Here is a 26789-nt window from a genome sequence, read left to right as displayed (position 1 = left end):
TAATTAGCTTGATTTTGGGAATCACTGCACAAGGTGTACTTATATCAAAACATAATTTATGTTCTAAATACATATACTCTTTATTTGCCAATTATACATCAAAGTTGGACAAAAAACAGAAGCACATGTAGGTTATCATTATTCAGCCAACTGGCAATGTGTATTTAAAATCATTAATTCGATTACATTGAATCTTATATCAAAAATGTTATTTATAAGTTTCTATCAGGAAATAATACTTTGAAAAATACAAAGGTTGTTTGCTGTGCATTAGTTGAAAATCCTTAGTGATCTGTGTTTGCTAGACTGATTTTGTGATGATATGCTATAGAAATCCTATAGAAATGTTCAATGTCATAGCTTCTCAGATGAAAAAGTACTGGAAATTGTCTGTGAAGTGTCCAGGACATCTGTGATTCAAGAGAAAATTAAGTCTTCCAATTCCAGGTATAAAGCAATCCCAGTTTTGAAACTAATATACATGTCATGGGTGTATCATGTCATGGTTTTTCTTCTTCACAGAAAATGGGAGTAGAGAGATTTGAGGGAATTTATAAAGATCACCATTTGCCCCTTGTTTTCAGACAAGAAATTGTCTCACACCATAAAGAATCTAGGCTATTTGGAAACTTATTGAAAAAGAAAATGTCACATTCAACATAGCAATTATTTCCACTGTTTAAATTAGCTTCCGCCCAATATAGGTCAATATTTCAGATATTCACTTAAAATTCAAATACTTCCTCTTTTTGTTCCAGACTCAGCATAGTAATCATGTCTGTAATTGAGAATTCCTTTTACTGCTCCTCCATCCTGTATTGCCTTTTATAGGTCAATTTTGGTTTCTTTAAGCCATAAATCTTGAATTCCTTTCACATACTTTTCTGCCATGTGGATGAATTTCTGCAAGAAATAAAGAAACTGGCACTAGCACTCTAAAGTTACAAGTAACTCCATGCCTTTTCAGTCTCCTTACCCATGTTGATGATCATTGATTAAACATTTGAACCTCAAGGTACTCAATAGAATGGGTAATTTTGGAACACTGAATTTCTATTCCATTACCACATTGCAGTGTATTTTTCAAAGCAGCTCATGTAGAAATAAAGAAGACAGCTTGCAATTGCTTATAAAGCCTTACAGTTAACTCTCATAGTATTAATCTTAAAATTTGTTTTTATTTCCAATATAATATACTTTTTGTTTTCCAGGCAGAAGCAAAATTTTCTTTTACTGTTGCTCAAATTTCCATAGGTATCTTTTAATAAAGTAAAACTATTATTGTATTTACTCTCCCTCTTTTTTGAAACAGATGTTATCCCTTCTGAGAGATGGATAGTAAATTTTGATGAAGATCTTTCAGATGGTCTTGTTTTTGCAACACAATTGGGGGCCTATTGCCCATTCTTGGTAAGAGTCATTGTTATGCATAATGATCTTCTATTATTTGAAAAAACTTAGTGATTAAAATTTGAAGTATATTTTCTGTAAACAGCAACTTTTAAATGTCTTACATTCAAGTCAAACACCTGAATCTGAATGGCTAGCACTACCTTTTTGTTTATTCTTGCATTTTGATTGCAATAATTTATTACTGATAAATATTAATATTTAAATGATTCTTTGCCTAACTATAGAGAACACTTAAAAACAGAATTTTTTATTCCATTACCAAAAGGTTTGAGGTTTTTTTTTTTTTTTTTTTACAGATTGAGTCTCATTTTATAAATATGTACACACGGCCAAAAAGTCCTGAAGAGTATTTGCACAATTGCCTGATTATTGTAAATACTCTTTATGAAATTGGCTTTGACATGGAAATACAGGTGGGTGCCTTTATATTCAACATTCTGCAAACATTTTATAAATTTCTTTTGATAGCTTACTCATTTGTAATATTGCTTGTTCATCTTTTTAAAATTTAAATTGAAACAAGCTTTTGATGAGACATTGCTAAAATGTAGAATTTGAAATATGACTCCACAGAAATCGACTGGATATTTTAAAATTTGTACAATTATACACATCCAGCTGTGCATAATAGGAAAGTTCTTACAGTCCAAGTGCCTGAAACCCCAAAAATAAACATTGAGTGAATTATAATCATTACTCAAAATCTAAGAATGAACTAAAAGAGCTTTTTTATTTAATATAGATGTCATATTTTTATCTTCTAATTTAGTAGCAAAAATAATTTTTCACTTTAGTTTTACAATAAATGTTTGTGTAGAGGTCATAATGGCAATATACATTTTAATTGTATGTTGACCTCCAAGTTGTAATTCTATTTGGCTTTTCACATCAACACCTCAATAGCAATATTCAAAAATATATTGTATGCTTACTATTTCATGAACCTTTTGTTTGTTACTTAGGGGCAATAAAATGATAAAATAAATGATTCCTGACTTTGAATATATAATTCATTAAATTATCAAGATATTTGTCTGTTAAAAGATAATGTTCTACTTATTTATTATTAATGGTGTATGGAAAAAATGTAGTATAGAATTCAGATGAAGGAAGAGATCAATGTGATGCAGACTGATACATCAAAGACAGTGTGGAAGAGACAGAATTTAATTGGGATCTGGAAGGGTGAATTGGATTTGCATTGGTAGCGGTAAGAGAAGAAGTTGTTTGCTCAGAGGAAGTAGCATGAACAGAATGTAGAGTGTGAAAAAGTGACATATGTTAAGGAAATTGTGTGACCAGGTTTCCCCAGTTGAAGTTTGGTATTGGAAACAGACACAGGCATGTACTGGGATGTTGAATACCAGCATTAAAAATCAGGAATTTGCCCTGTGGGAATATGGGGGATAAAAGGCCTTTCCTCTTGCAACAATGGTCAGGATGGACTGAGAGGAGAGGAACTGATAACAGGGAACACAGACCAATCGCAATGCAATTGCAACTGGTCAAGGAGTACAGTAATTACTTTCTCTACTCATACCATTTTACTTAGGATTAAAACATAATAAGCTGATGTAGGAAAAATCATGAAGTTTGCTAGAGTTGGTGACCAGCCACAAAAGAAGGGCATTAGAGAAAGACTATTATAACTAACTCTGAGTTTTTCATTCTGTGATCCAGAAAGATTGATGATACCAGTGCCCAAATGATATCTTATACCACTGGAGAAAAGAGTTTTATAATTGCTCACTTTTTTCTTTGTATTAAAGTCACTTGCATGTTAATGTCACTTTGTACCATTCCTGACATTTGTATTCTTTTTATTTCATTTTCTTTTCATTTATTTTTATTTTTTGGTACAATTGTAAGGGAAACTGCAATCAATAATTTTAGTCAGACAGTTCTGTTATATAGTAGAGTTTTAAGGACAAACTCTAATAAAAGACTTTGGTTTTGAAGAATAAAAATATTACAGTTCCCATAAATTCAACAAATTATTTAACCTCCCTCATGAAAGACTCAGGATACATCCTTCAGGGGTACAGATATGACGAAACTACACTCATGCCTTCAAAGATGTTGCAGACTAATAATAATCACAAGTTACATGAAACAAGGCTGATGCAAAGTGACAGTGAATGTCACAATAGACATAGAAATAATATGCTATGAGACTCAAAGGGGGTGAGAAGTCACTCTAAAAAGGATACCAGGAAAATTTGCACAGAACACTTAGTGTTTAAGCTGATCCTTGAGAGTTTGGTAGGAGTTCACAAGAAATTTTAAATACCTTTGTTTAGAAAAACCACACATTGTGACTCTGTCCTTTGCTTTTTGATTTCCTCACATGTGTTGGCTCAATATATTTATTTTATTGTATAGTCAAAAAATAATTTTAAAATAAGTATCTACTAGATAAAAATGCGGAAAAGTTGTCCAAGATTTGATGAATGAAGTAATTGAAAGTCGGCTTAGCAGATAATGACCAAACCTTTATCAGCCAATTCCAATGGCCTAACTCTTTATTAGCCCAGATTTACCAACCACACTAAATGGAAGATTTAAAACCATCACCCTCTAATGAACTTATACGTAATAAATTAATGCTGGTGCTTGTACTGGTCCACCCTTGAATCCTATAAAATTCAGCAGTGGACTTAATTATTAATGCTTAAGTTTCTTCTTTACTATGTTCCTAATTGCAGCCTGAAAATTAGCTTCATAAGTTGCTGGGGTAATGTTATGTCTTTTTGGAGAATCCTGCCAGTAGGAATATGCAGTTAGTAAATAATCTCCTTTCCATGACATGATTTTTATTTAAAGCAAAAATCCTGTGGATTGTTTGACTACAGCATAGAATGCATGTTTTGTTCCCTCATGCAAAGATAGATAACAAAATAAATATAATAAGCATTTATGGAGCTTTACTACACATAATTAATGAGTAGTGATTGGAGCTGAAGGTGAATAGATAATCTAATTTTGTCCTTAAATTTTTTTGTTTCTTTTTTTTTTTTTTTTTTTTATCACTTGTTAGGGTTCTCTAGAGACACAGAAACAATAGGATATATGAGAGGGAATTTATTAGGGGGAATTGGCTCATGTGAACACAGAGTCAGAGAATTCTCATGATAGGCTGCCCGCAAGCTGTAACACAGAAGAGCTGGTGGCATCACTCAGTCCAGAAGCCTCAGAATCAGGGAAGCCAATGGTGCAGCCCCTAGTCCAAATCTAAAAGCCAGAGAGCCTCCAGAGAGCACTGGTGCAAGTTTGAGAGGCTAAAAACTGAAGAACCTAGTCTGATGTCCAAGGACTGGAGGAGAAAAGGTGTCTCACTCTGGAAGGGAGAGAAAGCAGAGTCCTCCTTCTTCTTACCTGTTTGTTCCAGCCCCAGCTGATTGGATGATGTCTGCCCACATTGAGGGCAGATGTTTCTCTTTCAGTCCACTGACTCAGCTTCAACCTCCTCTGAAAACACTCTCACAGATACCCAGATACAATGCTTCACCAGCCATTTAGGTATCCCTCAATCCAGTCAAATTGACACGTAAAATTAACCTTCACAATCACAGGGAAATTTTCAGCTTTAAATAACAGAATTCTTGAGTAAAAGTGGTTTAAAATAAGGAAATTTAATATTTTATAAAAAGATAGTCAGGCGATCAAAGGTTATAAGGATAATTGTTCAGTTTTTTAACAAAGTTATCAGAGATTCAGTTTTGCTCAGCCATTCTTGACCTGCTAGCTTTGTTTTAGGACTCTACACAAGTAACTCCCAAATTTCTGCAGAAGTCTCACATAACACCTTCATACAGTTCTGTTTGAGGCTGGCTGAGTGGCATCTTTTCTTGCGCTTCTCTTTTTCCAGAAGGTAAACCTTTCCAATGCCCCCACAGCATATTCCCCATTGCATGTCATTGGCCAGAATGGAATCCTATTCTTGTGGCTAACCAGTGGTTGATTAAAAATTTTAAAAAAAGAATATCCACAAAAAAGTGAGGTTCTTACTAAAGAAGAAAGAAGAAAATGGTTGTTGGGAGGGCAATCAACAACTGTCTTTGTAGGATTTTAGTATATCATAGTGTACTGCTAATTATATTTGGTGTCTTGTTTGAAAGTTAGTGATACCTTAAAGTTATGGCACATTACATCCAGCATAAAACTCAAGATCTTATCACCCCTTCTAGTTACTGATGATGAAACTGAGGCCCAGGAAATTCAGTTGACTTAATCAAGAGCATGGCTCTGTGTCATAGCAGGACCTGAATTAATTTACCAGATTTCTTGATTTTTTTGTTATGATTTTTATGATTTTTTTTTTGTTTACATTCCTGCATATTGTTAATCTAGTAGGAAAACATTGTCATCAAGGGGAAAAAAAGGACCAATACAATTGACGTTATTTTTGGTTAGATATATATAGCGAAAATAATGATTATGTACTTAAAAGTACTTTCACATGAAATTTTTGTTTTAAATAAACCTAACTTATTTTAACATTTGGCTTTCTAGCCTAAGGTTAACGAAAGTCTAATTGCTTTAGGTCATTTTTGTTTAAATGTATGAGGAAAGGTAAGAATGCTCTTTTATTTGGTTTTTCAGTATAATGTCTTATTAAATATAGTTTCCCATTAAAAACATATTTTTAAATTGCCAAATTGCTGGCTTTCTCAAAGTTTAGCTTTTAAAATAAATTTTATATTGCTATTTATACCATTTTATGGGGTATACACTAAAACATGGTTCAAAAGACTTTGGTTCATCCTAGACTTGAGCCCAGAGTGTTCTGCCATTAATACTACTCTTTTCCCCAGTAAACACACCTCCCGTCACCCTAGATAGCCCTCTTCGGATCATACCCTACAGGCTGATTCCAAACACAGAGTCCAGCAGAGGTACACATTCTTCACTTAAAAATGTACCTTCTTAGGCTTCAAAAATGGATGTGACGATTAAACTCTGCCTTTTTAAATTTTGTTCTTATCTTAAATCATTTTTCTACATCTATTTACTAATGTCATCTTTATTAAAGAATGTGAGACCACAAAATACTGATGAGAACTTTATGGTCCTGGTATATTTCCAAGTTTTCCTCACATTATACTCACAGTTAGCTTTCTACCCTGCTAAGGCAGGCCAGTTTTCTTTCTGTCAGTCTTCTGCCCAGGCACCTTCGTTAGTAAGCCTTACTTCTAATTAACAAAACAAGAAAGAACAAACCCTTCTATTTTCCCAAGAAGAATAAGAGAGCATGAGGAAATGTGGACTAGCAGATCACCAGTGGGGCTATCATTATTCTCTAAAAACTGCTGCCAAATTTCAGAATCAAGTGCATTAGTTCCACATAGCACACTGGGTCTCCTTTGTTTTCACACTATTTGTATTTCTAGGCCAGGCTCAGATCCTGTTCAGTTGCTAACTTGAGTATGTGCCATTAAGTCATAGCAGACCTTCATTTCCGTTTTGTGGAAGTACAGAGAGCTCGTTGTATATTGACACTGACAGAGTTGTTTGTCTATTAATGGTGTTTTTTATGTCTTCGAATCCCTCACACCAACCCCAATACTTTTGTGCTGTGAATAACTTTTCCCCACTGCTGCTATCTTCTTCTGTTCCTGACTCTACTTTTTGACTTCAGCTTACGTTCTGGCTATATTTATTGTCCTGATATCATAGAGCTGTAATTTTGGATTTTATCTCAAATATACTCTGGTAATCATTACTAATGTATTTTGTTTATCAGAGTAATTACATCCTCTGCCTTATTATTTATCTGTTCTGGGAAAAGTACTTCTTCAACTGCCTCCTACCTGATCTGCCTGAATTGTTGCTCTTATGTTATTTCTCGTTCAGAAATCAAGTCCCTCACCTTGCCATCTAAGACCTCCACAATGTAGTCTGGCACTCCTTAGTCTTTTTTCTCACTAATTGTCCCATCTTTTCTTATGCATGACCCAAATGGAACTTCTTTACTGAACAAACACTATGCTTCTCTATCTCCTCATCCTATACTAATTTGCTTTTCTGAAAAAATACACCCTTTTCCTCACATCAAACACAGCATATTTGAAGTTCAAGCATTCTATAAAGCCCATTTAATGTGCCATTGGTTCTATGGGCTTTTGCTTGAAAATCTCTTGCCATCTTTAACTTCCGGAGTAATAGTCACATTAGTCATAATTTCTAGAGTATAGTGTTCTTCTGAGTTCCGGCTCGCTTTTACAGAGTCTGAGGGTACAAGGTCAGTGATCTGCTTAGGACACATTATTTTTTAACACTTAGGTCAAGCTCTTCTGATTCAGAGCAGTATTATTGCTGTATCTATATTTCAGTGTCATTGCCAATCACAAATACTTTAAATGTTTAAAAGTAATTCAATAATTGATTTACTATGCTTTTCCTCTTTTTATATTTTTATCTATTTATCTTATTTGATGATTAATATTAGGTGTCAATTGGACTGGATTGAAGGATACCAAGATGGCTGGCAAAGTTTTGTTTCTAGGTGTCTGTAAGGGTGTTTCCAAAGGAGATAGTTGCAGGAGTCAGTGGACTGAGAAAGGAAGATATGCCCTCAGTGTGGGTTGGTACCATCTGACTGGCTGTGGCAGTGGCCAGAACAAAGAGGCAGAAGAAGGGGGATATTCAGTTTGCTTGTTTTTTTGTTTGTTTGTTCTTTTTTATTTTTGTCATGATCTCTTTCTCCCTTTGGGAGCAGGATGCATTTTTTTCTCCTTCTGCCCTTGGACATCTGATTCCAGGTTTTTCAGCCTTTGGACTCTAGGACTTACACCAGCAGCCTCCTTTGAGCTTTCAGTCTTCCGCCTCAGAATGGGGCCTGCACTGTAGCTTCCCTGGTTTGGGGGATTTGGGACTTGGCCTGAGCCATGCTTCTGGCTTCCCTGGGAGCCCCTGTTGGCTTCTGTCATTCTGCGGTTGTAGCCAGCCTATTGTGGGACTTTGTCTTTGTGATTGTTCAGCCAATTCTTCCTAATAAATTCCCATTCATATATATATGTATATATGTGTGTGTGTGTGTGTGTGCGTGTGCATATATACAGATATATATCCTATTGGTTCTCTACCTATGTAGAACTCTAACTAATGCATCCTCTAATTTCAATTTATCTTCTTTGAAACTAGGCCACAGACATCTGTGACCCAAATCCAATCCTAATGCTCATGCTTTGTGTCTACATGTATGAAAGGCTCCCTACATATCTTCCTAAGAAGGTGGTGCCCTTTGATTGTGCTCTACATGACACGGCGCTGAATAAGGTAAGGATAATTTTGGGGTCAAAATGCACAAGGAGTTACACAATTAAGAGAGGTTTTAGATATTTCTTTCCCAACCCAAAATTAACAGCAAGTATCTATATGACATAATTTTATTAAAAGTGAATAAATGTTATCAAATGTTGCTTCTCCTAAGCCAAAGGTCTAGATGAGCAAAAGGTGCAATTTTTACTTAAGAGTAATCACCACTTGCAATGAAATGAAGACTCTTTTCTTACTCATTTTCATTTGATTTAAAATAATATTATTCTGTATACAAGTTAATATACTGCTTTGATAAGATTCATGTTTATTCCTTTTTTCAGGCTGTTTTATGTGTGTCTCTCTTAATATATAATTAGGAAGGAGGATAATTTTATATTTTTGATGCAAAACTTATCCATATGTGGTCTTCAAAAGATATGCCACAGTGATCTTTGTTCTGTAATTGTAACTTCTTTGAGAAAATATCTGTAACCTCCATGATGGTGTGAGCATCAGTTAATAAGGATTTCATTAAAAACTGAAAAAATAAAACACAAAACCCAGGTTCTTGTCTCAAAATGTAGAGGGCTGAATTTAGTGAAAAGAAAGCCTCCTCTTCTAGGTTTGTATTAGTAAATACTGAGGTTCAATCTCTTTTATTTACTTTATTTATTTCCTTTTATGTCAAAAAAAGACATAAAACTCCATAGAATTCAGAGAATTCAGTATTTACTATGATAATTCGCTAATTGCAGTGATAGTCAAAGGCTTTGGATAAATAACTAGCCTTGAGCTATAATTATATTGAATTTTTGACTTCAAAATAACGTTTCAGAAGAGTTAAAAGTTTTTTGCTTAGGCCTGCAGGAGACAAGAGTGTAAATTTGATTAAGTATAATTTATTACTGTTAACTATTATTACCAATTCTCTAATTCTCTCTACATGATTGTATTCCTTCATATCGTTTAATTGTTATTGACATTTTTACGTAGTTAATATTAATGCTGGCTAATGTTTAAAAATAAATTAAATTATGATGTTAAAAATCAAATCATGTTTAAATATAACATGATTCATTTTCTCATTTTATTCTTTTGCTAGAAATAATGCTTATACCTAAGTTTATAGATAAAATTATACAAATAATACCTTTCATTTTTCACAATGTAAGAAAAGTTTTTGAAAGCAGAAATAAAAAATATGTATATGCAAGATAAAATAAATTACAACAAGTTTTGATTTTAACTTTTATTTAAGAAAATCAGTGATTTGGAAATTGCTGAGAATCTTTTACATATTTTGGTCCTGTAAATCAACATGATGAATGGCAGTGCGTAAGTCATAGAAAGTCATTCTTACCACCAGCCCTATCAATGTTACAGAATATAGAAAAAGCTCCAGAAATGGCTACTAGAATTAAGAAAATCTGTCTTCCTTCCTTCCTTCCTTCCTTCCTTCCTTCCTTCCTTCCTTCCTTCCTCCCTCCCTCCCTCCCTCCCTCTTTCTCTCTCTCTTTCTCTCTTTCTTTCTTTCTTTCTTTCTTTCTTTCTTTCTTTCTTCCTTTCTTCCTTTCTTCCTTTCTTCCTTTCTTTCCTTTCTTTCCTTTCTTTCCTTTCTGAGTTTCACTCTTGTTGCCCAGGCTGGAGTGCAGTGGCACGATCCCGGCTCACTGCAACCTACGCCTTCCCAGGTTCAAGCGATTCTCCTGCCTCAGCCTTCTGAGTAGCTGGAATTACAGGTGCCTGCCACCATGCCCAGCTAATTTTTTTGTATTTTTAGTACAGACGGAGTTTCATCATGTTGGCCAGGCTAGTCTTGAACTCCTGACCTCAGGTGATCCACCCTCCTCAGCCTTCCAAAGTGTGAAAAAGTATTTCTATAACTATGGGCAAATAATAGAAACAAAATACTAGAAGAAGTACAAAAAATTAGTGGTCAGTGAAAAAACACAGGGTGCAGTGATTTTCTGAGACATTCAAAAGGAGTTGAATTTTGTTTTCCTTTTTGAAACAAAATTTACACAGAAGCACAGTAAAGAATGTCTGTCATTGCCAAAAAGGAATTGAGACTTTAAAACTTTCCTTTGTTCCTTTAAACAGCTAGCTCTTCTTCCTATCTACTCCTCATTACCCCTACGTGAAATCCTGGAGTTGGATGGTATGACTATCTAACCACAGATGTGTCCAATACAGTTGTGTCATATGTATGATATGTATGACATAGTGAGAATGAATGGCTTCCTTATGATCTAAACGGTTCACAACAAATCTACTATAATTTTCAACATTTCCTTCCAAAACAATAGGAATTAGCTCTCTGGGACTTAAAATTACTTGGTCTGTTAATGAATATTTGAAATACATACATTTGTATGTGTGTATGTACATACAAAAAGATGATCACACTATAGTGGGGGTCTTGCCCCCATTATTGATGTCTTTAAGTATTTGAAAACATGAGGCCTCCAAATCCTTAGAGAAACTAAAGTTGAAAATGCTTTAGCAACAAAACACTTGTTCTGTTGGTTACCAGAGTTTCCATTGAACTAGGAAAGTAATTAGTCTTTCACCAGATTTTCACCATATTCCTTATGACTCACTATAACCATACCTACTGCTACTTTTTCACTCTTCAAGTATCTGTGACTATAGGTCCTGAACTTCATAATTTTCAGTGACCTTTTATTCACTCTAATTTGACCAATTATCCTTTTCCCCATCTTCACCATGCTCTGGGTCAGAAGTTTTGGTGATACCTTGGCATCTTGTTAAAGAAAAAAAAAAATTCATGACACTTGTTAAAATGGTAAGGCAAACTTTATTCAGGACTATTATGATAGGTATAGGGACCACTGCAAAGCAGTTTTGCAGTAGAGGAGAGAGATTGAGCTCAACTCGAAATAAAACAAGGAAAAGTCAGAATTTATAGCCAAGGAGCAGGATGGAGATCAGTGGGTGGGAAATGACTAAGAGGAAAGGTAAGGCGGGATATGGGTAAGGGGGGATTCTGGCTAAACCAATGTAAGATTTTGCTAAAGGAAGGCCAGGGTGATCATACATTACCTGAGCGATGGCAGGAGATGAGGCATTTGGTTAGATATCAAGGGTGATTAAATACTGAAGTTGTGGAATTCTGGCTAAACTGATTTAGCAGGATTCTTGCTAAAATTGGGCACTTGAGGACATGCCCAAAGGCGAGGCCTAGTTAAAAAAGAGCTCAGACAAGCCTTACTGGAGTGTGGTTGAGAAGAAAATCTTTGTCAGTATTCCTAAAGATTGTTTTTTGAATCTACATTATATTTTATATAAACACTTTGTGTACTCACATTTTTCAAGAAGTACTCTTTTGTAATAAAGCAACTCATTTTCTAATGCTCCCCACGTCTCTGGATCAGGAGGAAAGAGACAGCCAACCCTTCGTTGAACTACCACATCTAGACTAGGCCACCATTATATTCAGCCTGAAACTGTTTTTAAATCTATACTCCTTATAATACTTTCTACACTGAGCAGCCAGAGTATCCTTTTTGTAAATTGGATATATAAGCTCCCTTTTAAAAATTCCCCGATGGTTTTCCTTTGCAATAAAAATAAAATCTAAGCTGAAAATTTTGATCTTCAAATCACTGGTGATAAGACGCTTTTGCATTTGTAATTCCCTTTGTTGAAAGCTCCTTCTCTTTGCCCACTTCAGCTAAACTGTATGTGTGTGTGTGTGTATGTATGTGTGTAGTTGTTATTTTAAAATACAAATTCTAGCTTTCTCCAGTTGGTGTACATTATGAATAACTATATTTATGACTAAAATGTATTGCTATCTTTGATAAAAATAAGAAATGATATAGTTGCATAGTTTTTAATTTTATAATCTTACTTATATCCTCTTCTACTTCTACATAGATTCTACTGAAAAATTCCAGCTCGCAAAACTTAGTGTATAATGCTAGAATTGTTGGAAGAGATGCTGCTGACTTCTCCCTCTCCCAAAAAGGGAATGTTGTGACAATTTCTCCAAGGTAAGTATTTTTTTTTTTTAATTTTACATTATCAGACATGTCAACCCCAAAGATTTAATAAGTGTTATAATTATAAAATGTGACTTTGATTTTACTATTGATAGATATTTAATGAAATGATTGTCACCCAGAGTCAGACAAATATTCATATGTTTCTACAGTTCCTCACCAAAGTTGTTGAAACAATTCTAACAACATAAAACAGCTGTTTTATGTATGCATTTAATTTTAATTTGTTTTTTATGCATATGGGGCATAGAAATAAGACTGTAAGTTGGTTTTGTTTTGTACTACCATTCTGTTTCCTGCAGGAAACTGAAACCAGTGCATTCTAAAATTATGTATGTATATAACTTTAAAAATATATATATTTTATTTTATTTTAATTAATTAATTTATTTATTGAGACTGAGTTTCACTCTGTCGCCCAGGCTGGAGTACAGTGGCACAATCTTGGCTAAGTGCAGCCTCTGCTTCCTGGGTTCAAAAGAAGCCAATCCACACCTTTAACACTTTTATTATAAATTATAAAATTATAAATGTGCACTGTAGAAAATTTGAGTTATAGAAAAATAAGCAGGCTAGCAAAAATCACCTAGAATTACGTCAAACACAATTTATTAGTTCATTTCTTTCCAGTCTTTTCATAGGCACACATAGGTTTATTATAACATATGCATACTTATGTGTTTACATAATACAGGCATTGTATGTAAATATTAACATACTTAATATTTATTAAACATTTACTATATAAAAATATCTATAACTGTACTCTTTTGAGCCTTCACCATAATCACCCTTTGTGGCCTTTATATAGTAATGTTGCCTTTTTTTTTTTTTTTTTTGTAGCATACACCTCATAGTTCTTCCAACCCCTACCTGTTACCCAGTTCCAAAGCCATTTTGACATTTTAGGTGTTTGTTACAGCAGCACCTCCATCCACTTCTCAATACTAATTTGCCATCTTAGTCCATTCAGGGTGCTATAACAATAAAACATAAAATAGGTAGCTTAAAGACAACAGAAATTTATTTCTCATAGTTCTGGAGTCTGAGAAGTCCAAGGGATCCAAGTGCTAGCAGATTCAGTGTCTGGCAAGGGTCTGAGTTCTGGTTCATATATATATTAATTTATATATATATATATATATATAAATTGCTAAGAGCGCTTGTTCTCTGGCTATTTCTATCTCGTGACATCCTCTTCTTAAATTGAGGTACCATATCTTCATAATTGTCTCTGACTTTTATGTTCTCATCTATCCCTGAATTTTCTCTAAAGTCACTTGCTTTATTTACCTTGATCTTAGTGTTCCCTGTTAAAAGATTTGCTCAAATGCCTCCTGACACATGGTTATTCATTCATATGTAATAACATGGCAATAGAAAAGTGAATTTCTTAACTGTATGTGCACAGGTATGTCAACTGGTAGGCTTCACATTAGTGTGAAAAAAACATACTGCTTTTATGCCCAATTGTCTGACATTTTATAATGGCATTGAAGGGAGTAGGGTTGTCTGAACCCCATCTTGCCCTTTATGTGGTGATGGTTTCCTCTAACCAGCTGTGTTTTGAAAATCTCTTTATTACAATTTTCATGAGATTTTTCTTAGGAAAATGAATGATGAATCTGGGTTTCAGATGCCATTGTGGTTTAGAACTCCTCTCATATCATTAACGATTAAAAGTTGTGTTTCAGTCTTGACATGTACAGGCTCTATGATCCAGCCTCAGTTTCCTTATTTGAAAAATGTGGATAAGACTATTTACCCACAGTGCTGTCAGTAATAAATGTGATTATGTAGGCAAAACACCTTGTACCATAATGGAACTTATAGGAAGCGATTAATAAGGATGACTGCCTCGAGTTGGAGTACTGGTGACTCAAAAATTAAAATATGTCAACACTACTCACAAATGCTTACAATCTATCACAATGCCAAGCAAGCAAATACATAATGAAGAAATAATTAAATAATTATTTTATTTATTATGTGCATATAGAACTAGATGAAAACTGAAAAAAGAAGTGCCTGCCCATGCTTGAGGAAACCAAGGAAAGTTTCCCAGAAGAAGTAATGCTTAATTCTGAATACATATAAAAAACAACTACTAAATTATCTAAATGCATTTTATTTTATAGGCTTGAAATAAAATTATTTTAGGTAGCTGTTATTTTAGGTGGCTCTCTTTAGCTAGGCTAAATAATTTCATAGGATTTGGTTTTTACAAATACGACTCAGAAAATATTTTGTTTTCCTAAACAAAAAATGAGTAATTTTATCATTATAAGATATTATATAATTATATATCTATGTGTGCCACATTCTTTGTTAGATGCTGTCTAGATCACAGTTAATAATGTCTCTTTCTGCCAGCTATGGATTTAAATTATCAGACATGTTATTTATATAGAAAATGTTAAGCAGCTACACCAGCATATAAACAAACATATTTATTTCTGCATCTAACTTTATGACTAAATTTAGCTATAACCATAGAGTGATTGTCATAAAAGTGAAAGTATAAATTTAGAAAGCCAGTCTTTTTTTTTCTCATTATTTTCACTGAGCCATATGTGCACTGACATTGATGTGTTGTATATTTATTCTCCATCTATTCCAAAGGCTAAATTGAAGTAGCTTACAATGTATATGTAATATCAAGGAGGTTTTTAAAAAAATATCAGGGAAAGGCAATTGGAGCAAAAAGAAAATAAAAGGTAAAATAATTAAAATGAAGCCTATAGTTATGATAGAAATGCCTGGAGACTTAGGAAACTTACTTGAAATAGACTACACATTTGATTCTGAAGTTTCTAACAAATTCAGAAAAGAATGCTGGTCATTTACATGCTTCAATATAACTACAAAATTTAAAAAATAATTACCTATACTTAAGAGAAGGTTGTTCATTGAACCAACTATTTATCTCATAAAAGAATACTCTATTTTGAAATGTATTTCATAAGACTTAAGTATAGGTTCATAAAATCCTTCATTAAATGCATGTTCTTTAGCTGATGGTCATTCTTGAATGCTTCTCTTTTCATCAGCTTCCATGGAGATCCAATCCATTACCAGATCCTATTGATTTTACCAATTGTGTCATAAACCTTGTATCTTTTCCCTTCTTCACCTATTCCACCCCGATTTAATGTAACATCATCTTTATACTAGACTGCCACCATAGACTCCTAAAAATCCTGTCTGAAATCTAACCCCTGTATTAGAATGACAGCTAATTTTTAACAGAAATTTAAACCTTTAACAGAAATTTTAAAAGGTGCTTAAAATATTTCAACAGCTTCCCATCTCAACATTTGGATATAGATTGAATATGCTTAACATGGTCCAAAGTACACTTTCACATTTGTGACAGTCACTATGATTTCACAGCTTACTGTTGGCTGTATCTTGCATCATCACCCCTATTGCTTGCTAAGATTTAGCATTACTGGCCTTTGATTAGTTATTCAAACACATTTTAATTCCACATACCAGAGGCCTTGGATGCCTTCTTTCATCCCCTGTTCAATCTAGTTAACTCATTCTCATCCTTCACATTCCACCTAATATATCACTTTCTCTGACCTTTCAGACTATATCACACTCCCCATTATATGCTCTCACAGCACCTATATAATTTGTAATTTTCACATTTATTTTGTGATGGTAGAATGTTGGCCATGTCCTACCATATGTACTATCCCAGGGAGCAGGAATAGTGTTTTCTTGTTTGTTTGTTTGCTTTTTTTTCTAGTTACTGTATCTCAGAAACCTAAAAGAGTGCCTGGAACATTATAAGTTATCTAAAAATATCAATTGCATGAATGAATTAATGGATAAATGATCTTATATAGTGATGTACTTTAGAATAACTGGAAATACTCTAAATCACTCACTGTTATCTCAATAAATAATTTGAGCCTGTATACCCAGAAAAAAACCTCAAGGTCAAATGTTCTTTGTTCTCAGTTAAATTCATGCCCATGAGTTTTCATAAGAGTCCTTTTGCACAAAACTGAAATTGTTGAGGACACATACCTAAATTAAAATAACCCCCACTCCTGCAAGATGTGAGCTGTAATTTTCCCTACAAAACTATTTTGAGAACATTTCTATTGCTTTTGAAAGCCCCTTATTCATCTCACTCCTTGTTTCTTCCTAGTCTCACCCATTCAACAGCAACTGCACAAAAGTTCTGGCGCAGTTGGATCAATGTTTGACACCAAGGGAATCTATTCCCTTATCCATTCTTAAATATGTGTATTCTAAGCAAAGATTATAGGTAGTAGTTGATACAAAAGAATAAATGTTATAGGATGTATAATGATAACCATACTGAAAACCAGAGGAAAAGCAAAGATAAAATTTCCCCCTACAGCTGTATCAAGGCAAGGCAAGACTGAAAGATTGATCCAATAACAAAATAGAGAGTCCATTGTTTAATTTAGAGTGTATTACTTATTTAAACAGTGAAAGCATGAGTAATCAAAGGTACCAGATTCACATGTCCCTTGTACAGGGCAATATCAAAATAAAACGGGTCAGATCACTGCCTCATGGATGGAGACACCCTCTTGCTGAGGATCCAAATTCATGCTGTCATTAAACTTCATGGCCTGTAACTCTACCCTAAAAGGAGTAAGGAAGCAAGTCTCATACCTCATCACGATCCAGGAAGCAATGATAAACTGTCTGGTGACAGTCTCTCAAGGAAATTTAGGGAGGCAAGTGAGAAATGTTCCCAGAGCAGCAATTCATGACCCTCCATGCTCTTATAATTGCAGGAGGATCATGGGGTTTCTGCCAAGACTTTTATCAGCTGCATTTTTATAGTGCATATGGGGCCTATGTGGACTCATGCAAGGTTGCTGGGTACGATGCTGCAGTCGTGTTCCTACAGACTGGTGAATGGAATCTCCTCCAAATCACCATTATGCTATGTCTTAGACTGCCAGATTGAACATTAAGGAAGGTGAAAATATTTTCCTTATTCCTTTCTGTAATTAATTAAACGCTATTATTATCTGCCATGATTTGGTTATGAGTTTTGAATGTTATTTTCAATAATGACTTGATGCATTTTTTGAATTCTTACTTTCTTAACATTTCCCCTTGTTACCAGAGACCAGTGACATGACAAAGTATTTGCCTAAACAGTAGCACAGAATGGTTTTCTGTAGCTTGCTGTTAGAAAATCCTTTATTTGAGAGATTATATATTTGAAAGTTAACTTCAGGTTTTACAAAATATATTACGATAGCTTAACCAATGACAATAACTAGGTTGTAGGCTTCTTGAGAACTGCAGCTGAAGTGAGTACCTTGCAGGGGGATGTAGGCACTAGACACATGGTCTACATTAAATAAGTGCTTGTAAGCTGTCTTTTTTGTTAAAACATTTTCTCTTTTATCTTTCACTAAATAGAAACGAAATTAATGTCACTCTGAAATTCACCAGTCGCTTTCTTCGTCCTGCTGAAGCTTCACTACTATTAATTTCAAAACCCAAGAATGCAGTAAGAGGAATTACGATGACTTTTGCTCTTAAAGGCAAAGTCCTCGATTTTAAAGCCATTGTAAGTAAATTTTACCTACTATGCCTCTGCTTCTCTTATCAGACCATGGAGTATCAAAAGCATGGTTATTGTTCTACGTTTTATCTTTAGGCAGCTGTTTCTTGAGTCATCCCTGTGCCATGGATACTTGTGATTTAAGTTAAAGCAGTTCTGGGCCTGTGTCTGTGTTTTTGCTAGACTAAGGGTTGATAGTTTATGCAGTAAAAAAGGACTTTCCTGTACTCTGGCAGGAACTTTCATCAGTTTATCTTGTGTGTCCTGTGGATCAAATCTATTATAAAGATAAGGCTAATGCTGGCATTTATTGAGAGATGACGATGTTCCAGATAGAGTTCTAAGTGTTTCTGTTTCAAAGGGTGGGGAAGAGAGATTTTTAAATCTTTATGAAATGGTTGCGACATTATGATGATTGACTTTTTAGAAGAGACATTATCTCTTCTAAATATTCATTTCTACCATGGATGTATGGTACAGAATAAGTAAATTCATTAGATTTCCAAATGGATTATAAAGAATTTAGGTGTGCATATGACCCAGCCATCCCACTACTGGGTATATACCCAAAGGATTATAAATTATTCTACTACAAAGACACATGCACACGTATGTTTAATGCGGCACTATTCACAATAGCAAAGACTTGGAATCAACCCAAATGTCCATCTGTGACAGACTGGATTAAGAAAATGTGGCACATATACACCATGGAATACTATGCAGCCATCAAAAAGGATGAGTTTGCGTCCTTTGTAGGGACATGGATGCAGCTGGAAACCATCATTCTTAGCAAACTATCACAAGAAGAGAAAACCAAACACCGCATGTTCTCACTCATAGGTGGGAACTGAACAATGAGATCACTTGGACTCGGGAAGGGGAACATCACACACTGGGGCCTATCATGGGGAGGGGGGAGGAGGGAGGGATTGCATTGGGGAGTTATACATGATATAAATGATGAATTGATGGGTGCTGACGAGTTGATGGGTGCAGCACACCAACATGGCACAAGTATACATATGTAACAAACCTGCACGTTATGCACATGTACCCTAGAACTTAAAGTATAATAAAAAAAAAAAAAAAAAAGAATTTAGGTGTGCAGGGCAAGAGTGGTAAGTAGAGAAAATGATTGTAGGATGGTTGAGTGATGGCCCGTTGTTGGGGAGGACACTGAGATGCTCATATGGACAGACTGCCTTTTGAGACAGTGATGCTCAGAACAGAAAGTGGGCATTTGGCACTTCCTATGTGTGATCTTATTTCCTCCTGAATAATGAACATGTACGTTTCCCAACCCTCTCACACAAATTATCTGAAACAAGACATTGTTTTGTCACATGTGGCTAAGAGATATGGCTGGGCTTAGCCTGTCATTGGTGGTTCTAGGGTAGACGTGCAACTGTTTACTTCCCCATCTGCCCCTATATGGTCTTAACTCACTGGGAAGCAGATTAGATAATAAAAACAAAGTAAAATAAAACAATAAAATAATCTTTCTGAAACTGTAGAATACCTAGAAAGTTTTTCTCCATGGAATTTCTTTTGATAGTTGGAATTATTGTCAGTGTAATATTAAATGGATGGTTTATAGATTTTTAAGATTATATTTTATAATTCAGAAACTTCATTTTTTGTTATTATCATGTGGTAAGATTTTATTTTTTTACTTTAGGACATTATAAAATGTGAAAGCCCATGTTATCAATTTCATGAATTCACTGTGAATGTGAAAAACTCCTTCCATACTGCTGGGGACTTCAAGTAAGTTATTGTTTTGGTGTAAATTTATTACAATTAGCTATCTTCACTCTAAAGAGACATATGTAATTTTCTTTCTTTCTTTTTCTTTTCTTTTTTTTTTTTTTTTGAGACGGAGTCTTGCTCTGTGGTCAGGCTGCAGTGCAGTGATGCCATCTTGGCTCACTGCAACCTCCACCTTCCAGGTCAAGCAATTCTCCTGCCTCAGCCTCCCGAGTAGCTGGCACTACAGGTGCCCGCCACCACACCCAGCTAATTTTTGTATTTTTAGTAGAGATGGGGTTTCACCATGTTGGCCAGGATGGTCTCTATCTCTTGACCTCATGATCCACCCACCTCAGCCTCCCAAAGTGCTGGGATTACAGGCGTGAACCACTGCACCTGGCCGCAATTTTCTTAATCCTTTCAACATGAACCATTTCGAGCAGAAATTATATGTGTTCACATTCCTATAAACTTCTAAGCACCATCGGAGAAACTTAAACAACTAATGAAAGTGAATCAATTTTACTGAAATGATCATACTAAATTTATGAGTTTTGTCTGCAAGTTGTTTGTTGAAATTCAGTGTTCTTTCAATTTTTAAAAAATATATATAGTTAATAGACTTTTTACTTCTAATTTTATTCTGTACATGTCCAAAATTAAAATAGATTTAAGCAGAAAAAACATTTTTACTTAGAGCATCATAACTAATTTACACTGCACAATCAATGTGCATGTATTCACCTTAAGATTTAACAATAATAACAAAAATACATATTTGTGATGAAAAGACAATAAAATTTTCAAGTATGATTTAAAGACACAATAGAAAAGTAACTTCCTGGAAATGTACACCACATTGAGGAAGAAGATGGAAGGTGATACCTTCTGTGCTGATTAAACTAGGAACTCTGTTTTTTCCAGCTTTAGGTATCAGATTCTTATGATACTTATATTGAAACTGGAAGTTATCATATGCTTATTATTTTACTATTGATAATTTCTAGTTCTTTTAACCACTGTATGTAAAGGATTTTGGTAATTTCTTACTAGTAATTTTGGTCATTTTGTTAAAAAAAATATCGTTTTGAAACAGTGATTTGTAAATACCTGGTTCTCCAGTGCATGTGAGAGAGAATATGATTGAGTGCAATTTTATTAAAGTGATACATTGGAGTATAAGGAACACAAAATTTTAGAATATGAGGTGTGTTAACACAGTACTAAAGTATGCCCGTAAGTAGGCCAAATGACTGACTGCAGTTCCTCAGAGAAAAACAGGATCAAACAAATTTAGTCTTACATTCTAGCGTTAAAGCAGAAAGAAAATCTGGATATTCCAGAAATTGGGAGAATATTACAGATACGTATTTCTCAAATAACAGTAATATTTTAGCATGTCTTTATGTTTTATCTCAGATTTAATTAAAATGGTTAATGCTTGTGAGGGGTTTGTGGTTTGATAGGAAGCAAAATTGTTAATCAAGTGATTTTAAATATATCCTTCCTTATATGAATATGTCCTGCAACCTTAGGCAATGGGCAAATAAACTCAAAAATATAAAACCAATCTCAAAATGTGTAAAATCAATATTGTGCAAGAGGCATATATTATATTTGAAGTTTTAACATAATAAAATAGATTGAATAAGAAGGAATTTGACCAATTAATTAATATAGGAACTATTTTTAAGTTATAACCAATATAACAAGTGACCGAGTTTTTAATATTACAAATGATTGAATTGGTTATTATTAGCAGTCTCATATTAAACATACTTTAAAATAAAATAAAAAATCCCCACATATTCCCCAATATTGTATGCATAAGTGGCAAGAACTGATCATGTCTTATCAAAATTTCACATTACTTTGAACAAATAAGGCAATCCAGTCTATATTTAACAGAGACAGGATTAGCTGTCCAGGTTGTTGATTTCCACGCCTCGCTCCCAGATTGGTGATTCCCCCAGTCTTCTTTTGCAAAACACCGCTATTTCATGCTCTATAATGCTAGTTTTTTGATTTTGTATTTTATAAGGTTTAGTTTGCTAGTACAGTGTTTTGTTGAGGATTTTTCCTGTGTAATTATAATATTTAATAGTGTAATTGCCTTTTTCAGTGATTTGTCTGTTTTTGTATGATTAATATTAACCTTATAGAATTATTTCTGAAATGTTACCTTCTACTCTGTTGTCTGGAAAAGTTTGTGATTGACTGGTATTAATTATTTGAATGTTTGATATAATTCACAGGTGAAGCAACCTGGTTCTGAGCTTTGCTTTGTGGAAGTTTATATCATTACTAATTCCATCTCTTCGTTATGAGCCTGTTCAGATTTTCTATTTCTTCTCAAATCAGTTTTGCTATTTTATTCCAGAAATTTTTGCATTTCTTCTAAGTCATCTAATTTGCTGGCACAGAGGCTTTCAGAGTATTCCCTTATAATCTTTTTTAATTTCTGAAAGGTTAATAGTGATGTTCCTCCTTCTATCCCTTATTTTAGTCATTTAATTCTTCTTGTTTATATTCTTGATCAGTCCAGGTAATAATTTGTCATTTCATTGATCTTTTCAAAAAATTCCTTCTGCTTTCCTTGGTGTTCTCTATTGTTTTTCTGTCCTCTATTTCATTTCTGCACTAAATTTTTTTTGGATATTACTGATTTCCTTCTATTTGCTTTGTGTTTAGATGCCTTTTTTTCTCGCTTCTTAAGGTGAAAATTTAAATGAGATGTTTTAAATAGAGGCATTTTTATCTACATATTTATCTCTACGGACTGCTTGAGCTTCATCTCATATGTTTTGGAATATGTTATTTTTATTTTCATTAATCTTAAATCATTATATTATTATTGAGACAGAGTTTTGCTCTTGCCCCCAGGCTGAAGTGCAATGGTGCGATCTCAGCTCACTGCAACCTCCGCCTCCCAGGTTCAAGTGATTCTCCTGCCTCAGCCTCCCAAGTTGATGGGATTACAGGCACCCACCACCACACCCAGCAAATTTTTGTATTTGTAGTAGAGACGGGGTTTCACCATATTGGCCAGGCTGGTCTCGAACTCTTGACCTCAGGTGATCCACCCACCTTGGCCTCCCAAAGTGCTGGGATTACAGGTATCAGCCACCATGTCCAGCAATCTTAAAATATTTTTAATTTGTTTTTGATTTCTTGCTAACCCACCAGTTATTTGGAAGTGTGTTGTTTAATTTCCCCATGTTTGTTAATTTTCAACTTTTCTGTCACGAATTTTATTCCATTTACGTTAGAGAGCATACTTTGTATTATTTAAATCATTTTAAATTTATCAAGGTTTGTTTTATGGCATAAGGTCCATACTGTGAAATGCTCATAAAAAGAATCTGTATTTTGCTGTTGTTGAGTAAATTGTTCTATAGGTGTCTCTTAATTTTACTTGGTTTATAGTATTGTATAAGACTTATATTTTCTTGTAGATTTTCTGCCTAAATTTTTCCATTCATAATTAAAAGGGCAGTATTTAACTATCGAACTATTAATGTTGATCTCTTCATTTCTCCCTTCACTTATGTCAGTTTTACTTTCTGTCTTTTGGTGCTCTAAAATTCAGTGAATGTATATTTATAGTAATTTTTTCTTCCTGATTGTTCATATAAAATGTCTCTATCTATAGTTACAATTTTTGTTTTAAATTCTATCATGTCTTCTATTAGTATAGCTACTTCAACATTCTTGTGGTTGTATGTATGATATATAATTTTTCGTCCTTTTACTTTCAATCTATTTTTATCTGTCAGTCTAAAGTCTGTCTCCTTTATATAGCATATGGTCAGATTTGGGGGTTTTGTTTTGTTCTTGTTCTTGTTTTTGTTGTTGTTGTTGTTGTTGTTGAGACGGAGTCTCACTCTGTTGCCCAGGTTGGAGTGCAGTGGCACGATCTCAGCTCACTGCAAGCTCTGCCTCCCGGGTTCACACCATTCTCCTGCCTCAGCCTCCTGAGTAGCTGGGACTACAGACACCCGCCACCACATCTGGCTAATTTTTTGTGTTTTTAGTAGAGACGGGGTTTCACTGAGTTAGCCAGGATGGTCTCCATCTCCTGACCTCATGATCCACCCGCCTTGGCCTCCCAAAGTGCTGGGATTACAGGCGTGAGCCACCATGCCTGGACTTGTTTTGTTTTAACAGCTTAATTAAGATAACATTGATATGACAGAACTGCAGGTATTTACTGTGTACATTTTGATGAATTTAAACATGTGCAAACACCCATGATACCATTACCATAATCAAAGGAACAGAAATTTCCTCCCAGAGTTCTCTTGTGTCCCTTTGTTTTCTGGTTGGTTGGTTGGTTTGCTTTTTGGTAAAAACACTGAGCATGATATCTACCCTCTTATATTTTGAAGTGTATGATATTGTTAACTATTGGCACAATATTTTATAGTCGATGTCTAGAACTTATTCATCTAATATTACAGTTGAAACTTTATACCCATTGAACAACTCTCCATTTCCCTAAACCCATAGCTACTGTCAGTCATGATGGCTTTCTTCGCTTCTATGAGTTTGACTAGTATAAACACTTCGTATCAATGGAATTATGCATATTTGTAATTCTGTGACTGACTTATTTCACTTAGCATAATGTCCTCCAGGTTCATCCACGTTGTTACAGATGCAAGACTCCTCTTTTTTTTAGTCAGAATAATATTGTATTGTATGTATATATTAAATTCATCACTGCTTTTGATTGCATTATTTAATCAATTCGCAAATTTGTTATTATTGACACAGTTGGTTTTACTTTTGCCAATTTCCATTTAGTTTGCTATATTGTATGTCTTTTTGTTTGTTTCTCTATTAGTCCATGACTTCTTTTTTTTAATAATAGTGTATATTTTTCAATGCAGGATTTTAATTTCTAATGGCTTTTTCAATATATTTTTGAATTTGTTTTCTTAATGATTGCACTGGAGTTTAGCATAGACATTTTTACTTATCATAATCAACTTCAGATATATACTAGCTTAATTCCAGTAAGATTCACAAAGTGTTACTCTTATATAGCTCTATTCCTTTCTCTTCTTTTCCTGGTGTTATTGTCATACATATTACATCAATATTACACACCCAACAATATATTGCTATAATTGTTATTTTATATAATTTGTATGACTTTGAGAAAGCTAGGAGAAAGTGTATTGGTTTGCTAGGGTTTCCATAACAAAACACCACAGATCAGATGGAATAAATTACAGAAATTTATGTTCTCAGAGTTCTGGCAGTTAGAAGTCCAAGATTAAAATGCTGTCATTTTTACTTTCTTCTGAAACTTTTCTTCTTGGCTTACAAATGGTTGTCTTCTCATGTGGTCTTTTTTTCTGTGAATGTGTATCCCTGATGTATCTTTGTGTTTTCAAATTTCCTTCTTCTTACAAGGACATAATTCAGATTAGATTAGGACCCACCCTGAGGGTCTTAACTTAATTATCTGTTTAAAGGCTCTTTCTCCAAATACAGTCACATTCGGAGATACCAGGGTTAGGTCTTCAAAATATGAAGTTTGAGGGGACAAAATTCAGCCCATAACAAAGAGCAAGTATATATCTATAATTTTTATATTTTAACCTTCCTATTTAGTATTTCCATTTCTCTTCATTTGTTTGCATGGATTGGTGCTACCATATAGAATAATTTCTGTGACCCAATCCAGCTTTCATCTCACCCACTTCATTTTTTGAACATTTTTCTCCTATTTTTCCTCTCTCCTTTTTTTTGTGGGTAATTTCATTGCCCACATGTTGTACTTAATGGTGTGCCTACCATACATATGTCAGATTCTATTTACTTTTTTTTTTCATTTCTTTCTCTGTTCTTCAGAATGTGTAATGTCTACCAATCTTCAAGTTTGTTAGTTCTTTCTTCCCCAGTTCAAATCTACTATTAAGCCCTTGAGTGAATTTTTCTCTCTCTTATTGTAGCTTCCATCTCCAAAATTTCCATTTGTTTCTTTTTTTAATAATTTCAGTTTATTTGTTGATATTCTCTATTCGATGTCACATTGTCATCATGCTTTCCTTTACTTCTTTAATTATGCTTTCCTTAGTTCTTTGAAGATATTTATAATGGCTATTTTAAATTTGATTCTGCTCAATCTGATACCTGAGTTACTCTAACAGGCAGTTTCTACTCTCTGTTACTTTTCTTCTTCTTTTTTTTTTTCATGTGTTTCATAATGTTTATGAAATAGGGTAGACATTGTAGACAATATATTATGCCAATTCTAGATACGGGTTCTGTCTGCCCCAGGTTTGCTAATGCTATTTGCACTTCTAATTTTTTTACTGACTGGCTGGGTTATTTTGGTAATGTCTATCTTCCCCTGCTCAAAACTACACACACATAGTGTTAAGGCTCTGATGTTGCTTGTCAAAGGCCACAGTCTTTGGTATGCCCACAATTACCCTGGGATTACAGTGGTTTTGGCAGGGCTCTCTGTGTGTTTTCCTGACCACACCCTTCTGTTAAATTCCCTGCATGGAGTGGGGATGTATCGGGGGAACCTGCCTCCATTGTTTCAACATGGGTCCTTTTCTATTTTCCCTAAGTGTCAGCAAGTCTGAGAAATAAAGGGAAAGAGTACAAAAGCAAGAATTTTAAAGCTGAGTGTCCGGGGGAGACATCACATGTCGACAGGTTCCATGATGCCCCCCAAGCCGCAAAACCAGCAAGTTTTTATTAGTGATTTTCAAAAGGGGAGGGAGTGTACGAATAGGGTATGGGTC

The 26789-nt window shown here is 34.3% G+C and overlaps 1 protein-coding gene across 1 annotated transcript in view; it reads left to right on the top strand.

Annotated features, from left to right (window-relative positions):
- CFAP47 (cilia and flagella associated protein 47) overlaps window positions 1-26789 on the top strand; it is a 480485-nt gene that overhangs the window by 220129 nt on the left and 233567 nt on the right. Inside the window, 6 exon segments of the mRNA XM_033201412.1 lie at window positions 1313-1410; window positions 1710-1826; window positions 8557-8691; window positions 12574-12689; window positions 18126-18276; window positions 19952-20040. Coding sequence (XP_033057303.1) covers window positions 1313-1410; window positions 1710-1826; window positions 8557-8691; window positions 12574-12689; window positions 18126-18276; window positions 19952-20040 — 706 coding nt within the window.

This window comes from Trachypithecus francoisi, unplaced genomic scaffold (assembly GCF_009764315.1).
Source record: "Trachypithecus francoisi isolate TF-2019V2 unplaced genomic scaffold, Tfra_2.0 Lachesis_group6, whole genome shotgun sequence".
Taxonomy (NCBI): domain Eukaryota; kingdom Metazoa; phylum Chordata; class Mammalia; order Primates; family Cercopithecidae; genus Trachypithecus; species Trachypithecus francoisi.
Note: the sequence above shows the minus strand (reverse complement) of the source record. Positions and strands in the feature narration are given on the sequence as shown.